Here is a 19,719-nt window from a genome sequence, read left to right on the forward strand (position 1 = left end):
AAGGGTCGTCTAGTCCAACCCCTGCAATGCAGGAATCTTTTGCCCAACATGGGGCACAAACCCATGATCCTGAGATTGAGAATCTCAGGCTCTAGTGACTGAGCTAAGCCTGCCAGGTTATGCTGCTGAGAGCCTGGAGGGAAGGCAAGAATCTTGTATATTTGGTCCAGTGCCCAGGCATCACCTTGTCATAGCATATTTAGCCATAACATGGAAGGCAGAAGAGGAGATGATGGAATTTGCAATAGTCACCCAACAGTTAAGGCCAGCAAGCAGTGAAAAAAAGAACATCTTAGTCACTTAGAGCACCAATGGAATTGAAGTAGGCAAAAATGTCATTACACAGGTTGGAATCTGGCCAGGCCATTGGCTTTTACACCTTTGCTGACACAAAAGGAGTGCCCAGGGGAGCAGTCAATATTGCAAGTAGTCAGACGGGTCTCTCTTTTGCATCTCATTTGGAAGGCGACAGCAGAGCATCCTTCTCTTTCCTTTTTCTGTTTACTATGCAAAGGCATTGCTTTCCTTGCTTGGCTCTTCAATGTGATTCTAATAATCTAATATGGAACCTGCCTCACTGGGTTTTAGCAGGGGTGTTGTTAGAAATGGTTGGTGGGGTGTGGGTGCACGCTTAGCTCTGGGTCCCTTGCACCATGCTTTGGGTCTCTTGGCCTGCTTTTTTAAAAATGCAGTCTTTCCATCCCTTTCACTAGAGTTCCTCCCCATCTACGTATGTTAATTCCTAGGCTCAGCCACAGTGATGCAGGTCTTGGTAATTGCTAGACCAGCCTATTGCAATGTGCTCTATGGCTGCAATGTGTCCAGGATTTCCTAGACATATCTGGGCTTGGTCTGTTGGAAATAGCATCCAGGCTGAATTTCTGAAAATTGGTAGAAGTGTTGGGTTTTTTGGCGAATTTACTTAGAAATAGTTCAAAAACTCCTCAAAAAGCTCAACAACTTTTGTGTCCGGATTTTCACTTTTTGAAATATGGCAACCACATCTACCCTTAAAGCTGGTTCAGGAATTGCAGCTAGCACAGAGTTCTGTGACCTGCCATGCCAGTACTGAAAGTTCTGCACTGGCTGCTAGTATATTACCAAGCTAAATTAAGGATATGGCATTTGGAAGGATAAAGCCCTCAACAGTCTAGGACCAGTTTGCCCAAAGGGCGGTCTTGTCCCTTATACATGAGCTAGATCAACAGAATCATTTGGAAGAATTCTCTTGCTTGTTCCACATTTATCTCATGTTCACTTAATTTCTAGGTGAACCAAGACTTTAAGTGAAGTGGCACCAGTACCTATTGAAACCCAGCAGGTTCTGATTTTTTGCTGCTGGTTGTAAATGTTTTTGCTTTGGCAAGTATTTTTAGAGAATCAATTTGATTGCATGTTGGTTATTTGTTCTGCATTTTAATGATTTTATAATTCTGGCAGACCAACTCTGTGTTACAAAGATGTTTGCAGATGGGACCTGAAGGCTGGCAACCTGGCAACCCCACCATATGGGACTCAGATCGTGCATCCACAGCAGTGACCAGTGAAGGAATGACTGCTGGGAGGAGCACAGAGAGAAGATAACACCATGGTGCATCTGCAGCAGCACAACCAGATTCCTTCATCTGCCCCAGCTGCAGCAAAACATGTCTCTCCTGTATCAGTCTCTATAGCCACAGCAGGCACTGCAACCTTCCAACAGTTTTACTTCACCCCCAAAAGGGTGCTGCTCCATTATCTCCTGAGACAGACTGTGATGGTCTGGGATTCGGATTCGGATGCTGAACCTGCACAGGATTCACTGCCTCCAGAACCAGCTGAGCCGGGGCTGAGCCTGAAGGGTCCTCACCTGTGCTGGATCCTCAGGTGCAGGCACCAGCTGAGTCTGCTCTGGCTCCTGAGGGGATGGAGGACCCATTGCCTGCAGGTGCTCCACTCTTAGCCCTGGCAGAGGAAGCTGAGGTTGCCTCTGGGCCCGATAACCCTCCAGCCTCTCCTGGGCTGCAGAGGCTCAGGGCAGAGAGGCGGAGGGAACTAAGTTCCCACAGGAGGAGTGCTCACCTCCAGGCCAGGAGAGGTGAGTCACCTGAGGATCGGGGCCACCCTGTGCCTCAGGGCAGATAAAAGCCAGCCAGCCCCAGTCCCAAGTTGCGGGAGCAACTTTGTTGGTTGACAGTTCCTGCCTGAACCCTGTCCTGCTATCCTGCGGGAGCTCCTGACCTCACCTGACTACCTGCCCTGCATCCAGCTTCAGCTTTTACAGACTGCCTCCATACTGCACCTTCAACCTCGGACTGGACTCAGACCTCACCTCCCGGTTAGCCCACGGGACCAGCACACAGACGGACACCAACAACAACCAACAATTTTATGATACTTTAACATTTTCATCATACACTATCATGCTACTGTTTATGATCTGTTGGCTTATAAATATTCTTAAAAAGAAATAATAGCAAAAACCCTTCCCAAGGTGCAAGGCTCTAATATCATGGTTTTGTCTTTTGGAAACTGATGTTGCTTTTTTTATTAAGAAAAATAGCACCATCTGTTCGAGTGTTTGCCTGCTTTCCACACACCCAGCTTGCATATTTGTAAATAAAAGGCGATTGGAACTGATTCTGTAGGAAGTTGCTTCTACCACTCAAAGAAATAGGAAGTGTGATAGAACTTCCACCTTTAGTATGAACAGCAGCTTCTACCATAGTTTAACAAGGGACTTTTCAGTGGTGGTGCCCCAGTTTGTGACGCTCTCTGCCCCTGGGGAAGTAGGTCTGTTCCCTACAATGACCATTTTTAGATGTTGACTGGAGACACCATTGTGCACCTGACCTTTGGCGACATAAGCAACTGGTCTGGTTGTGTTAAACTAGGTTTTTAATCTTTAGATATGTATTCTTAAAATATTTTGATTACTTATGGTTATTATTCATTACAGTTGTATACCGCCCTTCATCTGTAGTTCTCAGGGCAGTTGACAGCATAAAAATACCAGATAAAAACACAAAACACATAATAAAAACACAAACAGCCAATAACCACCCCTCCCCCACTTTAGAAATTGTGTTTGTATTACAAGGCTTCCCTGCAGGTGTGCCGCTCAAAGCCAGATGCTCATATATCTCCAGGGAAAACAAGCCTGGCTTCATAGTGAACCCTTGGGTTTCAGTTGTATTTGTTTATGATGCAATGTGACAAAAGGACTTGGAGGTATTCAGCTTCATCAGCACATAGGCAGGACAGCCCACCAGTCCACAGCTGCTTGCAAAAACCGGCTAAGGCGTAATACTTGACTGTGCTGTATCTATAAAAGCTACATGTAGAGAAACATTATGAACAGGTGCTTTGAAGGCAAGCTATATTCACTGACACAAGCAGGTCAGGTGAAGGCAAAAGTACAACCCCAAATGAAATATGTCCAAGCCAAGGTGGTGGTGTAATTGGCCATTTCTCATAGTAGCAGTGAATCCTGTTCATTTTGTCTGAAGACACAAGGCATCCACCCAAAACACTCTGCAAGTCAGAATTGTTCAAAGGGTTGCAGAGCAACTGAAGCACCAAATTTTCTACCCAGAAGTTCAAAATGTTGTAATTCAGACTTACCCAGTTTGAATTTGGTTGCACCACACTAAAGACAGCAACTTCTACACTTACTTAATATTGTGGTCCTATTCCCTGCTAACTTGAAGCCCAGGCATCATGTCTCTGCTGTCTATGGTTTCATCAGATATTGCAATAGGGAGAGCTAGAAACGTTTTTGAAAAGAAAATAGCACTAGAGGTCAAATGCTAAATTTGTGCGCAGCACTTCCACAACGTTTTATTGCACCTTTAATGTCACTTTGATTTCATCCCCACTTCTAAAACTCATACATGCACTGTATGACTGCAAAACAGAATCCATTCACCGGCTGGAACTATAGATATTGACTAAGAGCTGTGTGCACATTGAAGCAGTGATGGACTGCTCTAACATTTTCTGTAGCCTGCCACCATTGTTCCACGATCCATTATGAAGTGCACTGCACAGTAATGGTTTTCCGGAACAGAATAAAGAATAAAACACTCTAAGCTTAGGTTACACTTGAGAGACTCCTTCAACAGTAGTCCTAATTTTTTTTAAGTCACAATAGCTCACAGATGGTTCTTATGCCAAGTTATCTGAACTGCTTCTTTGGTTCCTTCTGGGTCTGCCCACAGCTTGCTAGCAATTGTCTCTATCTTATGATTCCCATACAATGAACTAAAGTGAGACTGGAGCAGATGCTGTACATGAGGTCATGCTCTGTGCTACCACCTCTGGCATGAACATACGATGCAGCGATTTCCCAGATGCTCTTGGCTGCACAGAATAGGACAAGTAAGCCCTGGATACAAGCAGTTTTCGGCTGATGAAATCAACAGGGAGTAGCACAAAAAAGAGATAATTTCTTCTCCTAGTGCCCAACAGTCAAGGAACCTGGGCAGAAGGGAACTGTCAAAAGATACTTGAGAAGCCCCACAATCTCTGAAAGAATTTTGCCATAACAGTATTTCCCCAGGCAATAACAGTCATTAACAAGGAGAAAACCCTGAGCCTGGTTTGTTGCTGATTCTTTTTATGTCCTGCTCATCTGGAGACCAAGGCTGTGTACACACTATACCTAAAAAGCACACACCCACCCAAGAATTCTGGGCACCGTAATTTGCTATGGGTGGCTAGAAATTGTAAATTAAAATACTCAGAATTCTTGGAAAGGGAAAAATGTACTTCAAATGTACTTCATACTTGTATGGCGTTTATGCAGCCCAAGTCCTTTGATGAAAAGTTGACGAGAGTTAGCTTATGTTTCACCTGGAGAACAGACAAGATATAGCTGTCTTCAAATGTAGAAGGTGGAGCAACTTTGTCCTCCGTCACTCCAGAGGGTTTTAACTCAAACCAATAGTTTCAAAGGACAAGAAAGCAGACCTCAGCTAAACATTAGGAGGAACTTGCTGAAGGCATGATCTCCTTGACAATGGAGCAGGCTGTCTTGGAACCTGATGGACTTGCTTTCATTTGAGGTTCGTAAGCAGAGACTGGATGGCTATTTGTGGGGGAAATTCAGTGAAAGCTGGATTTTTCATGAGTCTCAATGTCCTCAGAACTTTGATAGGATGAGATTCTGAAACCTGTACATCTATAATCAAGGCCCACCCTTGTAAAAATGAGGGTTTACGACTTTTTCAGCCTAAATGTCACATTGTCTCCCTTCTGGGGGGGCACACCCACTTCTGGGCAGGGCCAGGGGCAATGGCGTAGCATGGAAAACACAGGGGTGGTTGTCCCGGCTGCAAAATTGTTAGGGCCGCAAAATTCCAGCACCTGGAGCTGCTTCAATACAGCTGTGTGCTTCTGTCGCTAGAATCTGTTGAAAACGGCTTCTCCATGCAATCCAGGAAGTGACCTATCTAGACAACGGAATGGCTCTTCTTTTCTTATCTCTGCAGCTTCAATCTCCACGGTGATGTGCAGTTGAATGCACATGCATACTTCATCTGTTTCCCTCCCTCTGCCCCAGGCACTGGCAAGCCATGCTACACCACTGGCCAGAAGCAAAAGTGGCTGAAGCAACCAATGGGACTCCCATATTTATACGGCAGGCTACACCAGCCATGAAAATGTCAGAGGATTCTATACACACACTTTTGTCCATGCAGGCAAGCAAGAGGCATTATCACCGTTCAATGAGACATTCTAGCCAGGCAAAAGTGCTCAAGGAGGGCACAGGCTAGTATGGGGTTTGGCCTGGGAGGGAACATTGCCTGAAGAGAATCTCAAGGGCCAAACAGAATGACATGGAGAGCCAGGTTTGGTCCCTGGGCCTGAGGGAGCAAGAGAGAGAGAGAGAGAGAGAGAGAGAGAGAGAGAGAGTTTATTATGTGGTTACTGTCGTATGTCAGTATGGGGAAACTGGACTAGGGTTTTCATGTCATGTTTCATTCAGAATTTCATCCTTCTCAAGAACATTTCAGAAAGGCCCACTAGGCCTCTGGCTGTGGCGATGTGGATAAAAATACAAGCACATGCTTACACCGTGTGCATTTCAAACAGATCAAATGTTCAGATCAAACCTTGCATAACAGATCAAACCTCGCATAAAGCAATACTAATGTTCTTTTTTAAATAAGGAAATAATCACAGACTCCAAAAAAAACTAGATAATATTAATTGCTTCCTTTTTCTTTATCTGCCCCCCCTCGCTCTCCCTCTGTTGATATTCTCTCTTTTTGCAGGTTTGGTGAAAAAGAAATACTTTCATGCCTTACATACAGTCCAGCTCTGGCCTTATGTTTTGCTTATGTCTATCTATATTATCAGATATTGAAGGTAACCAACGGGGACTGGGAAGAGAGAAGTTACAAGACGTTGTACAGCCAGCTATCAGAGTTACAAATGCCCTGGAGAAGAGATGCTGTTTCTAAAATATTCTCAGGAAAAGATACATCTACCCATCTCATGTTATCCCTCAAGCAGTTGTTCTCCCCCTGCATATACCAAACCACACAACGAGGCCGGCTAGTGGAGAAACCAGCAATCCACAAGCCAGTAGGGTTTCAAATTATTTTCCTTTCCCACTCAGTATTCATCAGTTGAAAATCAGCAAATTTCATGAAATGTCCACATGCCCTCAGTGGCAACAGGAACAATCTGGTTTTGAATCTTCTGGATTTCTTTTACTCAAATTTAGATGCTTTGGTGTGTTTTGATATTGGTGTTTTACTGGTATTTAATAGACTGTAGAATTAGAGATTTTAAAAGTATTAAGCAGCACAGAAATGCTTTTAAATTAAAAAAAATTCAAAGCTTACTTCAGTACCTTAAAATGGACGATAGACAAATGAATTCTAGGACAGCATTTGGAAATTTGTATCATTTCTGTGAAAAGGTTAGCAAATCAGCCTCTCGTTGGGCATTTAAATAGCTAAAGGGTTTCTTTAAGAATGAAAAATCTCATGTGATTATATTTTTTTACTGTGCAGATGGATTTGTTTTCACACTCAGATGAACTGAGATCTAATATTTACCATCGTAGTTGATTGTTTAGGGTTCCCTTTCCACTCTTCCTTTCATTTTATCCTCCAGACCTCACATTTCCACATATCTTTATGCGCAGTTCAACTGCTAAGAGCGTGTCCAAAACATTTTAGAAGTAACACAGACAGTGCCTTGGGGCTACAAATAGATGCTGGTTGAAAGATTAGCTTATCTTTCAAGCTTGTTATCTGATTTTTCACCTTCCTTCAGGAGCAGTTGAAATTTCTTTCTGTTCTCTAGTCTACATTGATATGAAAAAGTATAAACATACTAGAGGAGAATCTGTCATCAGTAATGGGGCTCAGGGCTGCTGGTGAATTTTGTTCCTGTTGAAGGGAGTCCATATCACAGAGTTATCCACTAAGCACAAAATTTATGAAATGGGATATTCACTGGGAATGCTGTATTAAAGGCAATTAAAGTGAGGACACACACACACACACACACACACACACACAGAGAGAGAGAGAGAGAGAGAGAGAGAGAGAAGGCTGCTTTCAAAAAACCATAGGAGATAGAGCCTTTTTTCTCCCAGCAAAGCATTTCAACAAAAAACCTTTTCAAAGATTTGCAGCACCTATTAGGACAGCGTTACAGGATATGGACTTTTTCTGGGCCACCGAATTAATGAACCATAATATGAATAGATTTAGAAGGACTGAAAATATTTTCACTGGCTTGTCAGGTTGCTGCCATCTCACACGGAGTGGAATCTGGGACTCCTGCAGGCTTTAATGCTTCTTTCGACAAGGTAACATGTGGTGTTATTGGAGAAGGCACTGTGCGCTGAACTGATTTGTTTTCGAGTTCAGTCTGGCCATGGCCAAGCAGTGAGTCTGTGAGCTCATTTGCTTCCATGGGCAGGGCCTGTTGCAAGACAGGTCCCTTCCAACTCTACAATTCTATTATTCTAAACTTCGGATCACATGCCATTTTGTTCTTCCTCAATTTGGCACCACATGCCAAAGCCTCTTGACAACGTACAATATCATCCCATATCAATGTAAGTACATCCCATATCATTGGTGCCAATGTGAAATCAATAAAACAAAGCCACAGCAAGGAGGACAAAGGGATGGAAACCAAAGAACCCTTAGCCCAGAAATGGAAGCAAGAAGAAATTCCGACGAAAGAAGAATGGCAGACCAAATTAATGGACTATGCAGAATTGGACAAAATGACAGGAAGGATTCGGAACCTGCGGGACCAGAGATTTATAGAAGACTGGAAGAAGTATATGAATTATTTGAAGAGCAACTGTAATCAACAAATTACGCTAGTAGGACCTCAAGAAGTTTTGTAAGGCGAAATATACAAAGTGTTACAATGTAGAAAAAGATTGAGATATTGGTAATGAGTTTGAAATGTAATAGGGAAAATAAGAAATGCATACTAAGGGATTAGATTGGAAAATTTTCAGACAGGATGAATGGAAGTCAAAAAAATTGATTAAGATGTAAAAGTATGTTTAATTACTGTTGAAAATGATACGTTAAAAAACTAATAAAAAAGTGTGTATATATATATATATATATATATATATATATATATATATACCAAAGAACCCTTCAAGAAAAAAGCAGTCATCAACAGACTGACAGGGGGGGGGGGGGAATAATGATTGAGATAGCCAAAGTTGTTAAAATTATGACACGATTAAGCTAGCAAAAGCTAAAATGATTACATCTTGTTGCCACCCTCCATACTTCAGCAGTAAGGCCTGCATTGTTGGTATTAGAGTCTAGGTGGGCACATAGAAGTAGAGGCATTCTGTTAGGTCAGGGGTTGGGAAACTCAGGTCAAGGGGCCAAATGCAGCTCTTCAGGCCTCTCAGTCTGGTCCTCAGAACTCTCCCTTCCACACACCTTCTCCATAGGAGAAGGACTTCATGGGTTCTGCTTTGCACCTTAGGGTTTTGGCTTGGTTTGAATGTGCCCTCGAACAAATCTTTGGCTTGTCTATATGTGGAATAGAGTGGGGTGTGTTTATAAACCTATCCTACTGGACAGAAATTACTGGGATGCAGCAACACTCAGAATGCCATCTGTTTCACTGGCACTCCAAAAAATATTGATGCCCCAAGCAAGGAAATGTTGTACATTAATACACACAGGCAGTGTATTTTTTTTTTTTTAATGAAGGAGCAAAGCTGCTTTGGCAGGGGAAAATTTATAGTTTATGTAAATCTGTGCTTAACCATTTTTAGGCATGTGAGGTTGACCATTTCTCTGATGGGAATTTTTCTACTCAGGAACACCTTCCGCCCAGCTATTTTCCCACTCATGGACTAGGGTAAATGTAGATTTGGAACCCCACAAGAGAGAAGGAAAGAGCTTGTGGGGCAACCTTGAACAGAAAAATAGCTCAACTCACATCCATCTAAATCTGCATGATTTCAGTGGAATGTCAGCTGCACCTCCTCATTAATAGGGATTCCCACCCCCCTGTGTTTGACTCTACAGCTGGTCTGTGATCTGGAACTAATCCCACAAGTTTGTTGTACGCATGAAGGGCTCTCTTCATTGCTGAATCACACATTAATTCTCTCTCTCTCTCTCCCTCCCCCTTTATATAAACCACTGACAGGGCCATTCTTTTCAGCTGCAGCAGTTCAAAAGCTGCCTACCAGACGTAGGAGGCAAAGTACTGTGTAAGTAAATGAAAGATTAAAATAATAAAGCACTAAAAAGTATTCTGTACAACAGCTCTGCCTTAGTATTATCCAAGTCTTACAGAGACTTAAAATTGGGCAGGTGTTCATCATTAGTAGGTACCGAAATACACTATTTCTAATACATAATTCGAAATAGCATCTACATTTTCTAAGCAGTGGCATACCTGAAACAAAAAGAGTCAAAAATGCAAAAAAATGTCCACTAGCAAAGGATGGCAAAGCTTCATGACCCATACCTTGGTTATTTGATTATTCTGCTCATATGAACCTAAACACAACACCCTTTCAATGTAGCTCAGGTTGAGAGATAGCAACCGGCCTAAGGTCAGTTGTATCTGAATGGGGTGCTTGGAACATGTCATGGGTCCCAGATCAGGAATCATACAAAGCCTCCTAAAACAGTGGCCCCAAGAAAGAGATTGATCCACTGCCTGGTCCTTGCCATGTAGATCCACTGTCACTGAAGCCCTCCTAGAAACTGAAGAGGCATCTCTGCCAGCAGACACTGATGACTGGACCACAGAGAGAATTAGGAAAGACACAAGGAGCATTCTTGAAAATGTTCCCCTAACTTGAATCCCCACTGCCTGGAAGAACTGAACACCTGCAGGGAAAGACACTGGCCTGTTAGCTGTCCAGATGCCCCACTCAGGCAGCGGGCTTCTCATCTTGATCACCCAGCCCAGACTATCTGTCAATTACCGCAAGGCACTGCTGAGACAACAGCATATTGTCTCAGGGGTCAGGGCTGCCTGGGAGTGGGTCAACAAAATGGCTGGGGCGGGTTCCACAGGGGAGGATGCACTGGGAGGGCCTTCTGGTGGTTCCCTCCCTGTGAGAAGCCAAGTTACAGGGAACCAGGCAGAGGGCGTTCTCGGTAGTGGCGCCCTCCCTGTGGAACGCCCTCCCACCAGATGTTAAAGAGTAGAAGACATCTGTAGGCAGCCCTGTTTAGGCGGGGTATAACAAATAAATAAATAAATAAATAAATAAATAAATAAATAAATAATATTTCTGCTTACATGCATGGCTGCTAGCCATGGTCCTGAACCTTACCCCTTGTCCAGGGTCCTGACTTTGCTGCAGTTTCCAGCTGATTCCAGAACTCAAAGTCTGCTGTTCTCCATTTTGTTTGGGCCACCGCCTTCCCTTGGAGTTGCACATCATAATGGATCAGGACGGATCCCTGCAGCTCAGTTTTCTAACCATTACGCCACACTGGCTCTCCATACAGTCCTGTGCATATACTGTAGTGCACCTATTTGAAACTTTGGAAGATTTAGCACAGACAGCAACACGCTATGCATGTGTGCCTTCAGTGTACAAAAATTGCAAATTTAATCCACTCACTTAGATTCAGGTGGCTGTTTACCTTCGTGATCAAATCAGTGAGTTCTCTCAGTTTGCTATCTTAGTGAGGAGAGTATTTCTGGCTGTTCATGGAAAAGGGTATGTATAGAACCATGGATTTGAAGGGGTTCTTGTAGCCCATCCAGTCCAACCTCCTGCTTGATGCAGGACATACAGAGCTAGAGCATCTGATTGATGGCTGCCTAGCACCTTGGTTCTTGAAGAACTCCAGGGAGGCAGAGCACACCACCCCTCTAGCTCATTGGTTCCATTGAGAAACTGCTCTCACTATCAGTAAGTTTCCATAGAGCAAAGGAAGCTGCCTTTTTCTGAGTCTGACCATTAATCCATCTGTATTGTCTATCCAACAGGACGCGGGTGGCGCTGTGAGTTAAATCACAGAGCCTAGGGCTTGCCAATCACAAGGTCAGCGGTTCGAATCCCCCACGACGGGGTGAGCTCCCGTTGCTCGGTCCCTGCTCCTGCCAACCTAGCAGCTCAAAAGCATGAAGTGCAAGTAGATAAATAGGTACGGCTCCGGCGGGAAAGTAAATGGTGTTTCCGTGCGCTGTTCTGGTTCACCAGAAGCAGCTTAGTCATGCTGGCCACATGACCCTGAAGCTGTACGCCGGCTCCCTCAGCCAATAAAGCGAGATGAACGGCGCAACCCCAGAGTCGGTCACGACTGGACCTAATGGTCAGGGGTACCTTTACCTTTATTGTCTATCCTGATTAGCAAATGCTCTCCAGGGTTGCAGATGGAGATCTCTTCCAGTCTTACCTGGAGACGCTGGGAATGGAACCTGGGGGTGCTCTACTACTTCCCTTCCCTAAGGGACCCTATTTGCCCCTCTGTGACTTAAGCTTCTTAGGACTAGTTCTGTACCATGGGATGGCAGAGAATAAGTTTTTGCCCTCTTCAGTGTATGCATGTATATATGTATGTTTGAGCTAATAAACTGCTCTTCGGGTCAATAATTTCCCAAAGCAGTATGCGATCACTAAAATGTATTAACGACTATCAATAAAATACAACAGCAACAAGGCTTGCCTGGCTCCTCCCAGAATTGAGTTCCTTAAAAGGGGGCCCCCACAGAAAAGGCCTTGTTCCTTGTGCCCACTTTTGTTGATGGACACCTGCCATAAGATATGTGTAGGCTGTTGTGGGTGCTAGGGGTCTTGAAGATAAACTGGTCTCAAATGACACTGAATAACAGAGGTTTAGATCAGGGTTAGCCAACGTGGTACCCTCCAGTTTTATTGTTAAACTACAACTCCCATAATCCCTTTCCATTGGCCATCCTAGCTGGGGCTGCTGGGTGCTGTTGTCCCACAACATCTGGAGGACATCACATTGCCTATCCTTGTCTTCTATTATTGTTACTCTTTCCATTTGGGAGATAAACAAAAACTGTACAGTGATACTTCGGGTTACGAACTTAATTCGTTCCAGAGGTCCGTTCTTAACATGAAACTGTTCTTAACCTGAGGTACCACTTTAGCTAATGGGGCCTCTTGCTGTTGCCGCGCCACCAGAGCACGATTTCTGTTCTCTTCCTGAAGCAAAGTTCTTAACCCAAGGTACTATTTCTGGGTTAGCGGAGTCTGTAACCTGAAGCGTCTGTAACCCAAGGTACCACTGTAAAAATATAGGCTCTCTTCTTAGTTGCTAGCCAATGTCAACTTGCTCTAAATATGAATAAAAGGCTGTATTCCCAGGGGTTGGGATTATGAGGGAGGGAGGGAAGGAAGGAAGGAGGGAAGGAGGGAATAATGAGATACAACCTTCAAAAAGCAAAGTTTATGTCACAGTGCATCAGAGCTCAAGGAGCAGAATTATCATCAGTGAATTTGCATTCAAAAGATGCTGGCCTTCAGAGAAATTAAAAGATATGTAACTTTTTATTCACCCAACCCTATACACATGCTACCATATGGCTACAGATTTAATAAGAGAAGCTTCCAATTGTGTAATACTTATTGCAGTGCTGTACGTGCCAAAGAAAATTCAAACACAGAAGGTGATCAAATCCTCTGTTTGCTAAGTAGCGGTGTGCAAATTCAGTGAAAGGGCAGCTACTTTACAGTGCCCAAACTTTACACAAGAAAGCTGTGGATATTTCCCAAGTAAGCTCAGCTCTCACATTATATCGGCATCATCCTAAAGCAAACTTGAGAGAACCCTGCAGCAAAGGCTGCATACAAACAATATATTTAAAGCACATATTTAAAAATCATGGGAACTGTAGTTTGTTATGAGTGCTGGGAATTGTAGTTCTGTGAAGATAAGTGACAGTTCCCAGGGTTCTTGGTGGGGATTTGTTTTAAATGCAATTTAAATGTATGGTGCATACACTGGCAAAATGTGCTCCTGATCAGGCTGCCAACTACCCCTGTCCTTTTATGTACAGCTCCACTCTGCACTTAAAGAGACAAAGACCCCATCAAAGACCCACCAACACAACAAAGAAACTCTTTCTCTCCCCACGTAGTTCTATGTCCCTCTGATTATTTATTGGAAAACAGTTCTAATTTCATGCAGAGATTGAAGCAGTGCCCATAATAGACAGCTGGTTGGAATACCCAGCACACATTCCAACGTATCTTTCAATGTCCAACGTGCACACAGAGTTTGGAGGAAGTGAATCTCCTTCTGTCCTGTATGTTAATTCATATTAGTTCAGGTGTGGAATGATGGGTAAAGGATTTAGATACACAAAAGCTACTTAAGATAAGAGGATGGGTGGATAGAGGGGGAGAAAACAAAGAACTTGCTCTTTACCACAAGTCTCTGCCTTCCAGTCAACTCTCCTGCCCTTGTCTTTCCCTTGCAAACCTCAGCAAACCTCCCATTCTCCCGGCTAGTCATGCTCTGCCAAATTTCTTTAGAAAATGTGCCTAGTATATCCCAAATAAGGTATGAATCAATACATATTTTTAAAGACTCTGCCCTTTACTCGATAAGAGGCTCCAGTTGTACAACAAAGTGTTTATTTCTGTCTATTTGTTAAGATTAAGGTGATGTGTATATATATGTTTTATCTCTGTTTTGTTTTATTGTAAATCACACTGGGATGTCTCACAAGTGATTTATCAATGAAATAAACAGCATACAGAGATAGTTCTTTGGTGCTGAAATAGAAATCTCAGCAAGGAGAGACAGGTGAAGACAGAGAGCTCTGCAAAAGAGAGAGGGCTCTTCCAATGTTTCCCTTTGACTCCTAAAGGGTCACTAGGGGCTGATGTGGCTTCAGTGACTAGGAGTGCCTTTTACCAACTTTGACTAGTAGGCCAGCTACAGCCGTTCCTAGACAGGAATAATCTAGCCACAATGGTCCATACATTGGTCCCCTCAGTACCTGGCTACTGCAATGCATTCTCTGTGGAGCTGCCCTTGACGTTGGTCTGGAAACTACAGTTAGTGCATCATGCTGCTGTGAGGTTGCCATCTTGAGCTAGCCATCCTCAACATATATGAGGAAGCAGCTGCATTGGCTGCCTATATGCCACCTAGCAAGGTGCTGTGACTTGTTTAGAAAGTCCTAAACAACTTGGGAGACTACTTGAAAGACCGTATCTCCCCTTATGATCCAGCCTGGCCACTACGCTCCATGACAGAGGACCTTCAGGTGGTTCCAAGAGAACCTTTGATTTGCCTTGCATCTCCTAGTAGCAGGGCTTTCAGAGTTGTGGCCCCTTAGAGGTGTAATTCATTATCAATTGAGATAAGGCATGCTCCAACAACCTTCTCTTTTAGATGCATGCTCAAGGCCTTTTAATTTCAGGCTTTAGTGAATGAATTGTTAACATCACTGTCTGCTGATCATCTTCTAGTGTTGCAGTGTTATTTTAACCTTTATGTACTGTGTATTTTATATTTAAATTTGGTTTTCTGTACACCACTCTAATATATTCTAATGTGAGCAGCTGTCTTTTAAAATAAGTAAAATAAATAAGGAATGGGTGCCAACTGATGAGTGTGTTGGAGGAAGGCAAGGGGTTCCTCTTTTCTTGGACCATGAATGGGTGCAGATTTAGCCTCCACTAAATCTTCACCCCTCAACCAACAGTCTCTGTAGTGGAGACTGCTGCCTCCCTTACCATCCTTGATTATTGCTACTTCTAATGGCTTATTGTGTAGAAGAGCTGGATGAGTGTAAACCATCACAGTGCCCCCCAGATTACTCAAAAACTACTTGTAGATGTCCCCCCCACCCAGAATACAGAGCCTCTAGACTAATTACGAGGACCTGTAACTACAGGGACCACTGCTCTTTGTCCTTATGTCCCATTGCCAAGCTCCAGTATGTCTTCAGACCCTCGACCATCAAGATAATTCTCTAAGATCTGGGCTGCTTCCTATGACAATGATCATCTACCTCTGGAAAGCACAAGTATTCCCAGTCATGAGGGGCGCAGCACATTCTTTCCATCATAAAATTTGCCTGCTAAACTAGTATTTGTTAACTAGTGTGATGTTTTTGAGTAAGAAAGTGGTTTCACCTTGAGCTTGATCATACTCAACAAGAGCCTTCTTCCAGAGCAAGGGTGGCTAATGACCATTTTGAGGGCAACTTTGAGTAAACTGTAGCTCAAGGGTAGAGCATCTGCCTTGCATGGAGATAGTCCCTGGTTCAACCACCAGCATCTCCAGGTAGGGTTCTGAAACCCTGGACAGCCACTACCAGTCATTGTAGCCAACACTGAGCTAGATGGACCAATGAATCTGACTAGGTGTAAGGAAACTTCCTATGTTCCTATTTGCCTGCCAAGCAATTTTCTCTCCCACCCAGCCCTTGGCAATTTGGGGGGCAATGACAAAAAGAAAGACAATGAACATATACATAGTGCTGAAGTGGATGAATTGCCCTCTCCCTGGTCACCAGGTGGCTCATTTGATGAATGGAGAGGGGAGTGATGATAACCATCCCCAGTTGATCTCCATGGATTAGTTAAGGTGTGTGCATGTGCACCTGTCTGTGTGCCCACATGTGTGAGTGTGCATCCTGTGTGTATGCTTGAATTTGCAAGCGTGCAGGCAAGTGTATGGGCTGGCCACACCCACTGCTGGCAAGCATATCCTGGAAGTTTGGTGATTGCCTCAATTAGACCACCCTCACCCCTCAAAAAGGTTAGCCATCTCTGTCCTGTTGCTGCTAATAATGATCAGTTCCCTAGCTCTATTTGCTAAGCAAGACTCCAGCTGCAATCTTACTCATGACTTACTTGGAAGTAAACTCCACTGGACACAGTGGGATTTAGTCCTGATCAAGCAACACATAAGATTGTCCTATCTGAGTGACTTTCCCAAAGCCACCCAATGAATCCGGCAATTTAAAGCCATGTCTCTTGGGTTCAACTCCAACACTATCCACTGCATGACATCAGAAAACTCCGTGGGTTGTTCAATGACTAAGTCACAACTCTGCTCCTAAGAGAGCCTATGAATGCCGCCATCTCTCCCCCTTATTTTTGGAAAACAAGCCATTCTGACATCAAATGGCGTATGCTGGAAAGGAGGCATTAAAAAAAAAAGATGTGTGAGATTAATTGCAATTGATTGATTGGCCAAGCAAAACAAAAAAAACCACACAAAACTTCAGTCTGCAAAGTTTCATTTGTGACAGTCTTCAGTTCTCTCTCCTTTCTACTTTGCAGAGGAGATGATTTGGGATAACAGATGATATTTTATAGGGACAAGCATGTTGCTTTGCCTGCATTTCACAAAAAGCAAACCCTTCCCTGTCCTTAGACAGCAAGTCACTTACAGGCCTATGAGTGATAATTAGAGCACCAAAGACCATCTAACTTAGTTTAACAGGCGCTGCTGTTTTGCATCAACCAGCAAGTGCCTTGAGAGGCAAGCTTTTCCCCAAACAGAGCTTGGAGTGTCATCTATTAATTCCAAGTCCTAAATGCAAGTAAGGCAAAAGGCAAAACATCCCATGCAATGCTGCTCCCCTGAATACTCTGTAGAATTCAGATAAACCGGATAACCTAGAATACAGAATATAGGGGACTCTGCAAAAGAAAAGACTGAAACCTAGGTAGGACTGGAGTGACTTTCTAAAGGCGTCAAACTTTCCTTGCTGCATCCATTTCTCTAGAAATTTGCTGGTGGGGTTTATGCAAAGATTTCCTGGTTGGTTAGCAGACAATCTCTCGCAACGTGGGGGGTGGGGTGGGGAGTGAGAGAGGTCACTGAAACAGTGTGAATAAAGAGTTTTCCCATACCTATATTTCATGCCCGTCTGCTTTGCAGTGGACTCTTTTAAGGAAATGTGGTGCTGAGGGGTAAAGGTCCCAAGACTGCGAGCAATAATCGCCACCGTCCGGAATTTCGCCCGGGCTGCATTGACTGAGTTCGGGGTGGTGGTGTTCTGTTTGCTGATGAGTCGGTCTTCCCCATTCCGGTTCTTGAGGTTGTGCTCCGTGCACGCGATGGAGACTTGCATTGCGCTCTCGCTGAGCCCTCCTTGACAGAAGGGAGAGGACCCCTTTCGGGTGGCAGAGCACGACGGCGGTGCGCCGAAGGGGCCGGTCCCTCACAATGCAGCTGCAGGAGACTTCAGAGGGGCGCTCTCCAACTCAGGGCTCTGCTGCAGGACGGAGGCGACCCGAGGCGCTGTCCCCTTCGCGAGTGCTGAACTTGCTAGAAAGCCAGAAACACCAAACGAACTGACAACGCCGCGCGTCTTGATCGATCCTCCACACTTTGCAAGGATTCCTTCTCCCCGCTTGGACCCGGCTCTTAAATCGCCCCCTCCATTTGCTCTGTGGCTTTCAGAAACCTCGAGCCTGCATCGTCTTCACCGCAAACCCCAAGCAGCAGCATGGGGGCTGCTTCAATGCTGGCTTGACTCCGCTTGCTGGATCGAAATCAATGCAGGCGCGTACTGCAAAGATGCGTCTGCAACACCCGGTGGACCATGGAAACGCTGAAGGCGCAAAGCTCAGGAGCCACCAAGGAGCACCGGATCACGGGGCAGGTCTCCGCAGACCCAGGATATCCATCTGAACCTTGGTCGGTTCCTGCAAAAAAGCCTCCTCGGGATTCCCTTGTCTTATTTCCCCCCCACCCCCTGACAGCGAGGTGAAGCTGCACTGGATGAACCCGGCGCTGCAGCTGTGAGGCTGAGCATGCAGCGCTCCCTTTAAGAAGCTGGCAGAAAGCGGGAGAGGGTGGCTGGCTGGCTCCCTTTGTGTGCAGCAGCAAGCCAGGCACTTGCAATGGGTCGGGCTGCCGGGATAACTGGCAGAGCAGCTGAACGGAGAGGAGGTATCCCCCCGCCCCCCACAATCACGCTGACTGCGCCCAGCGATGCTCCAGCATGCTGTAGCGTCTCGAAGTATGTTGGGAGGGGAAAGGAATTACTATTCCAGGGCACGCTGCCGAATTAACTCCTTAATCCCTCTCATCTGACATGCTTAAAGCCCCCTCTGCCTTCGCAATCCGTCCCTTGCCAGGAGGGCCAGGGGTTAATCTCCTCTCCTCACAAAACAGGTCCCCGGCTAAAATAGATACCCTGTGGCACGCCCTTTGATCCCCGTCACACAACTCGCTGCAAAATCAGATTATCCCCAAGGACTGGGACAAAGGGACGGATGCGTGCCGAGGCGCAGGGCGGTGCGAGTGCAGGCGAAAGCGTTCAGACACCCGTCATGCGCTGGATTGCTGGTGCTTAGATACCCGCCCACCCCCACCCCCAATGCTTAGGGGGACACTTTTAGAAGGCCACAACATCTGCTCCCCACCAAAGGGAATAAAATCCCACGTCCCCAAACGCCTGCTGTTATGTGTAAAAAGGTCTGATCCTGCACATGTCAGTAGCTGGTCAAAGGCAGAGAGAAGCCATGTGTACAGAAGCTTCAGTCCTAATGAGTTGGAGGTTCATTGTGGCCCTTGGGCCGCAGTCTCTGCCTGTGAAATGGGAGCAAGAGCAGCCTGTTTTATGGAAAGAGCTGAGCTGCCAATCCGTCTGCTTGACTTTGATTACCCCTTTTAATTGGTTTAATTTGTTTTTTATATGTGTGTGTGTGTGTGTGTGTGTGTGTAATTTGAAGACTAATAAATTGAATTAATTAACTGATAATTCCGCACAGTGCTGGATCTGGGCCTTCTATGTGGTGGCACCTACTCTTGGCAACTCCCTCCGCTTGCACATCAGACAAGCACCTCCTCTATTGTCTTTCTGTGCCTGCTAAGTACGTTTTCCTAAAGCCTTCTTTATCCCAATTGGTGTCTGTCTTGGATTTGCATTGGCTTTGGGTACAGTATGTGCTGTTGTTTTAAGCTGTTTTTTATACAGGTAACTCATAACTTAGGTGCATTTAACTTGTGTGTATTGTGTGCTTTGACAAATATTTTTAAAGGGGGCAAAAGGGGGCAGGCATCGGGTTGTGGTGGTGGTAGAAATTTTGGCAATCCCACCCGCCGTTGCATCCAATGTGTTTTGACTTTATGCAATTTTGGCTTTAAGCAATGTAACCTGTCTGTAAGTTGAGAGCTGCTGTATATGTTGTGTGTGTGTTATTATATTGTAAATTGCTTTGGAATGCTTCATGGGAAGTGAACGATAAATGAAATAAATGAAATAAGAACAACAATAGTAATTTTTTGAATTAGTGTTGTCTTT

At 44.7% G+C, this 19,719-nt stretch overlaps 1 protein-coding gene across 2 annotated transcripts in view; it reads right to left on the reverse strand.

Annotated features, from left to right (window-relative positions):
• KCNAB1 (potassium voltage-gated channel subfamily A regulatory beta subunit 1) overlaps positions 1-19,719 on the reverse strand; it is a 207,627-nt gene that overhangs the window by 146,123 nt on the left and 41,785 nt on the right. Inside the window, exon 1 of one of the 2 annotated variants that reach the window (XM_083613477.1) lies at positions 17,318-18,945. The exons of the other annotated variant lie outside the window; for it this stretch is intronic. Within the exon in view, the coding sequence (XP_083469603.1) occupies positions 17,318-17,538 (221 nt within the window). The 5' untranslated portion in view covers positions 17,539-18,945. Of the gene's footprint in view, positions 1-17,317; positions 18,946-19,719 lie in introns of those variants that run through there. 2 annotated transcript variants of the gene reach the window in all.

The sequence above is a fragment of the Podarcis filfolensis genome (assembly GCF_964270895.1).
Source record: "Podarcis filfolensis genome assembly, chromosome: 5".
In the NCBI taxonomy this organism is placed as follows: domain Eukaryota; kingdom Metazoa; phylum Chordata; class Lepidosauria; order Squamata; family Lacertidae; genus Podarcis; species Podarcis filfolensis.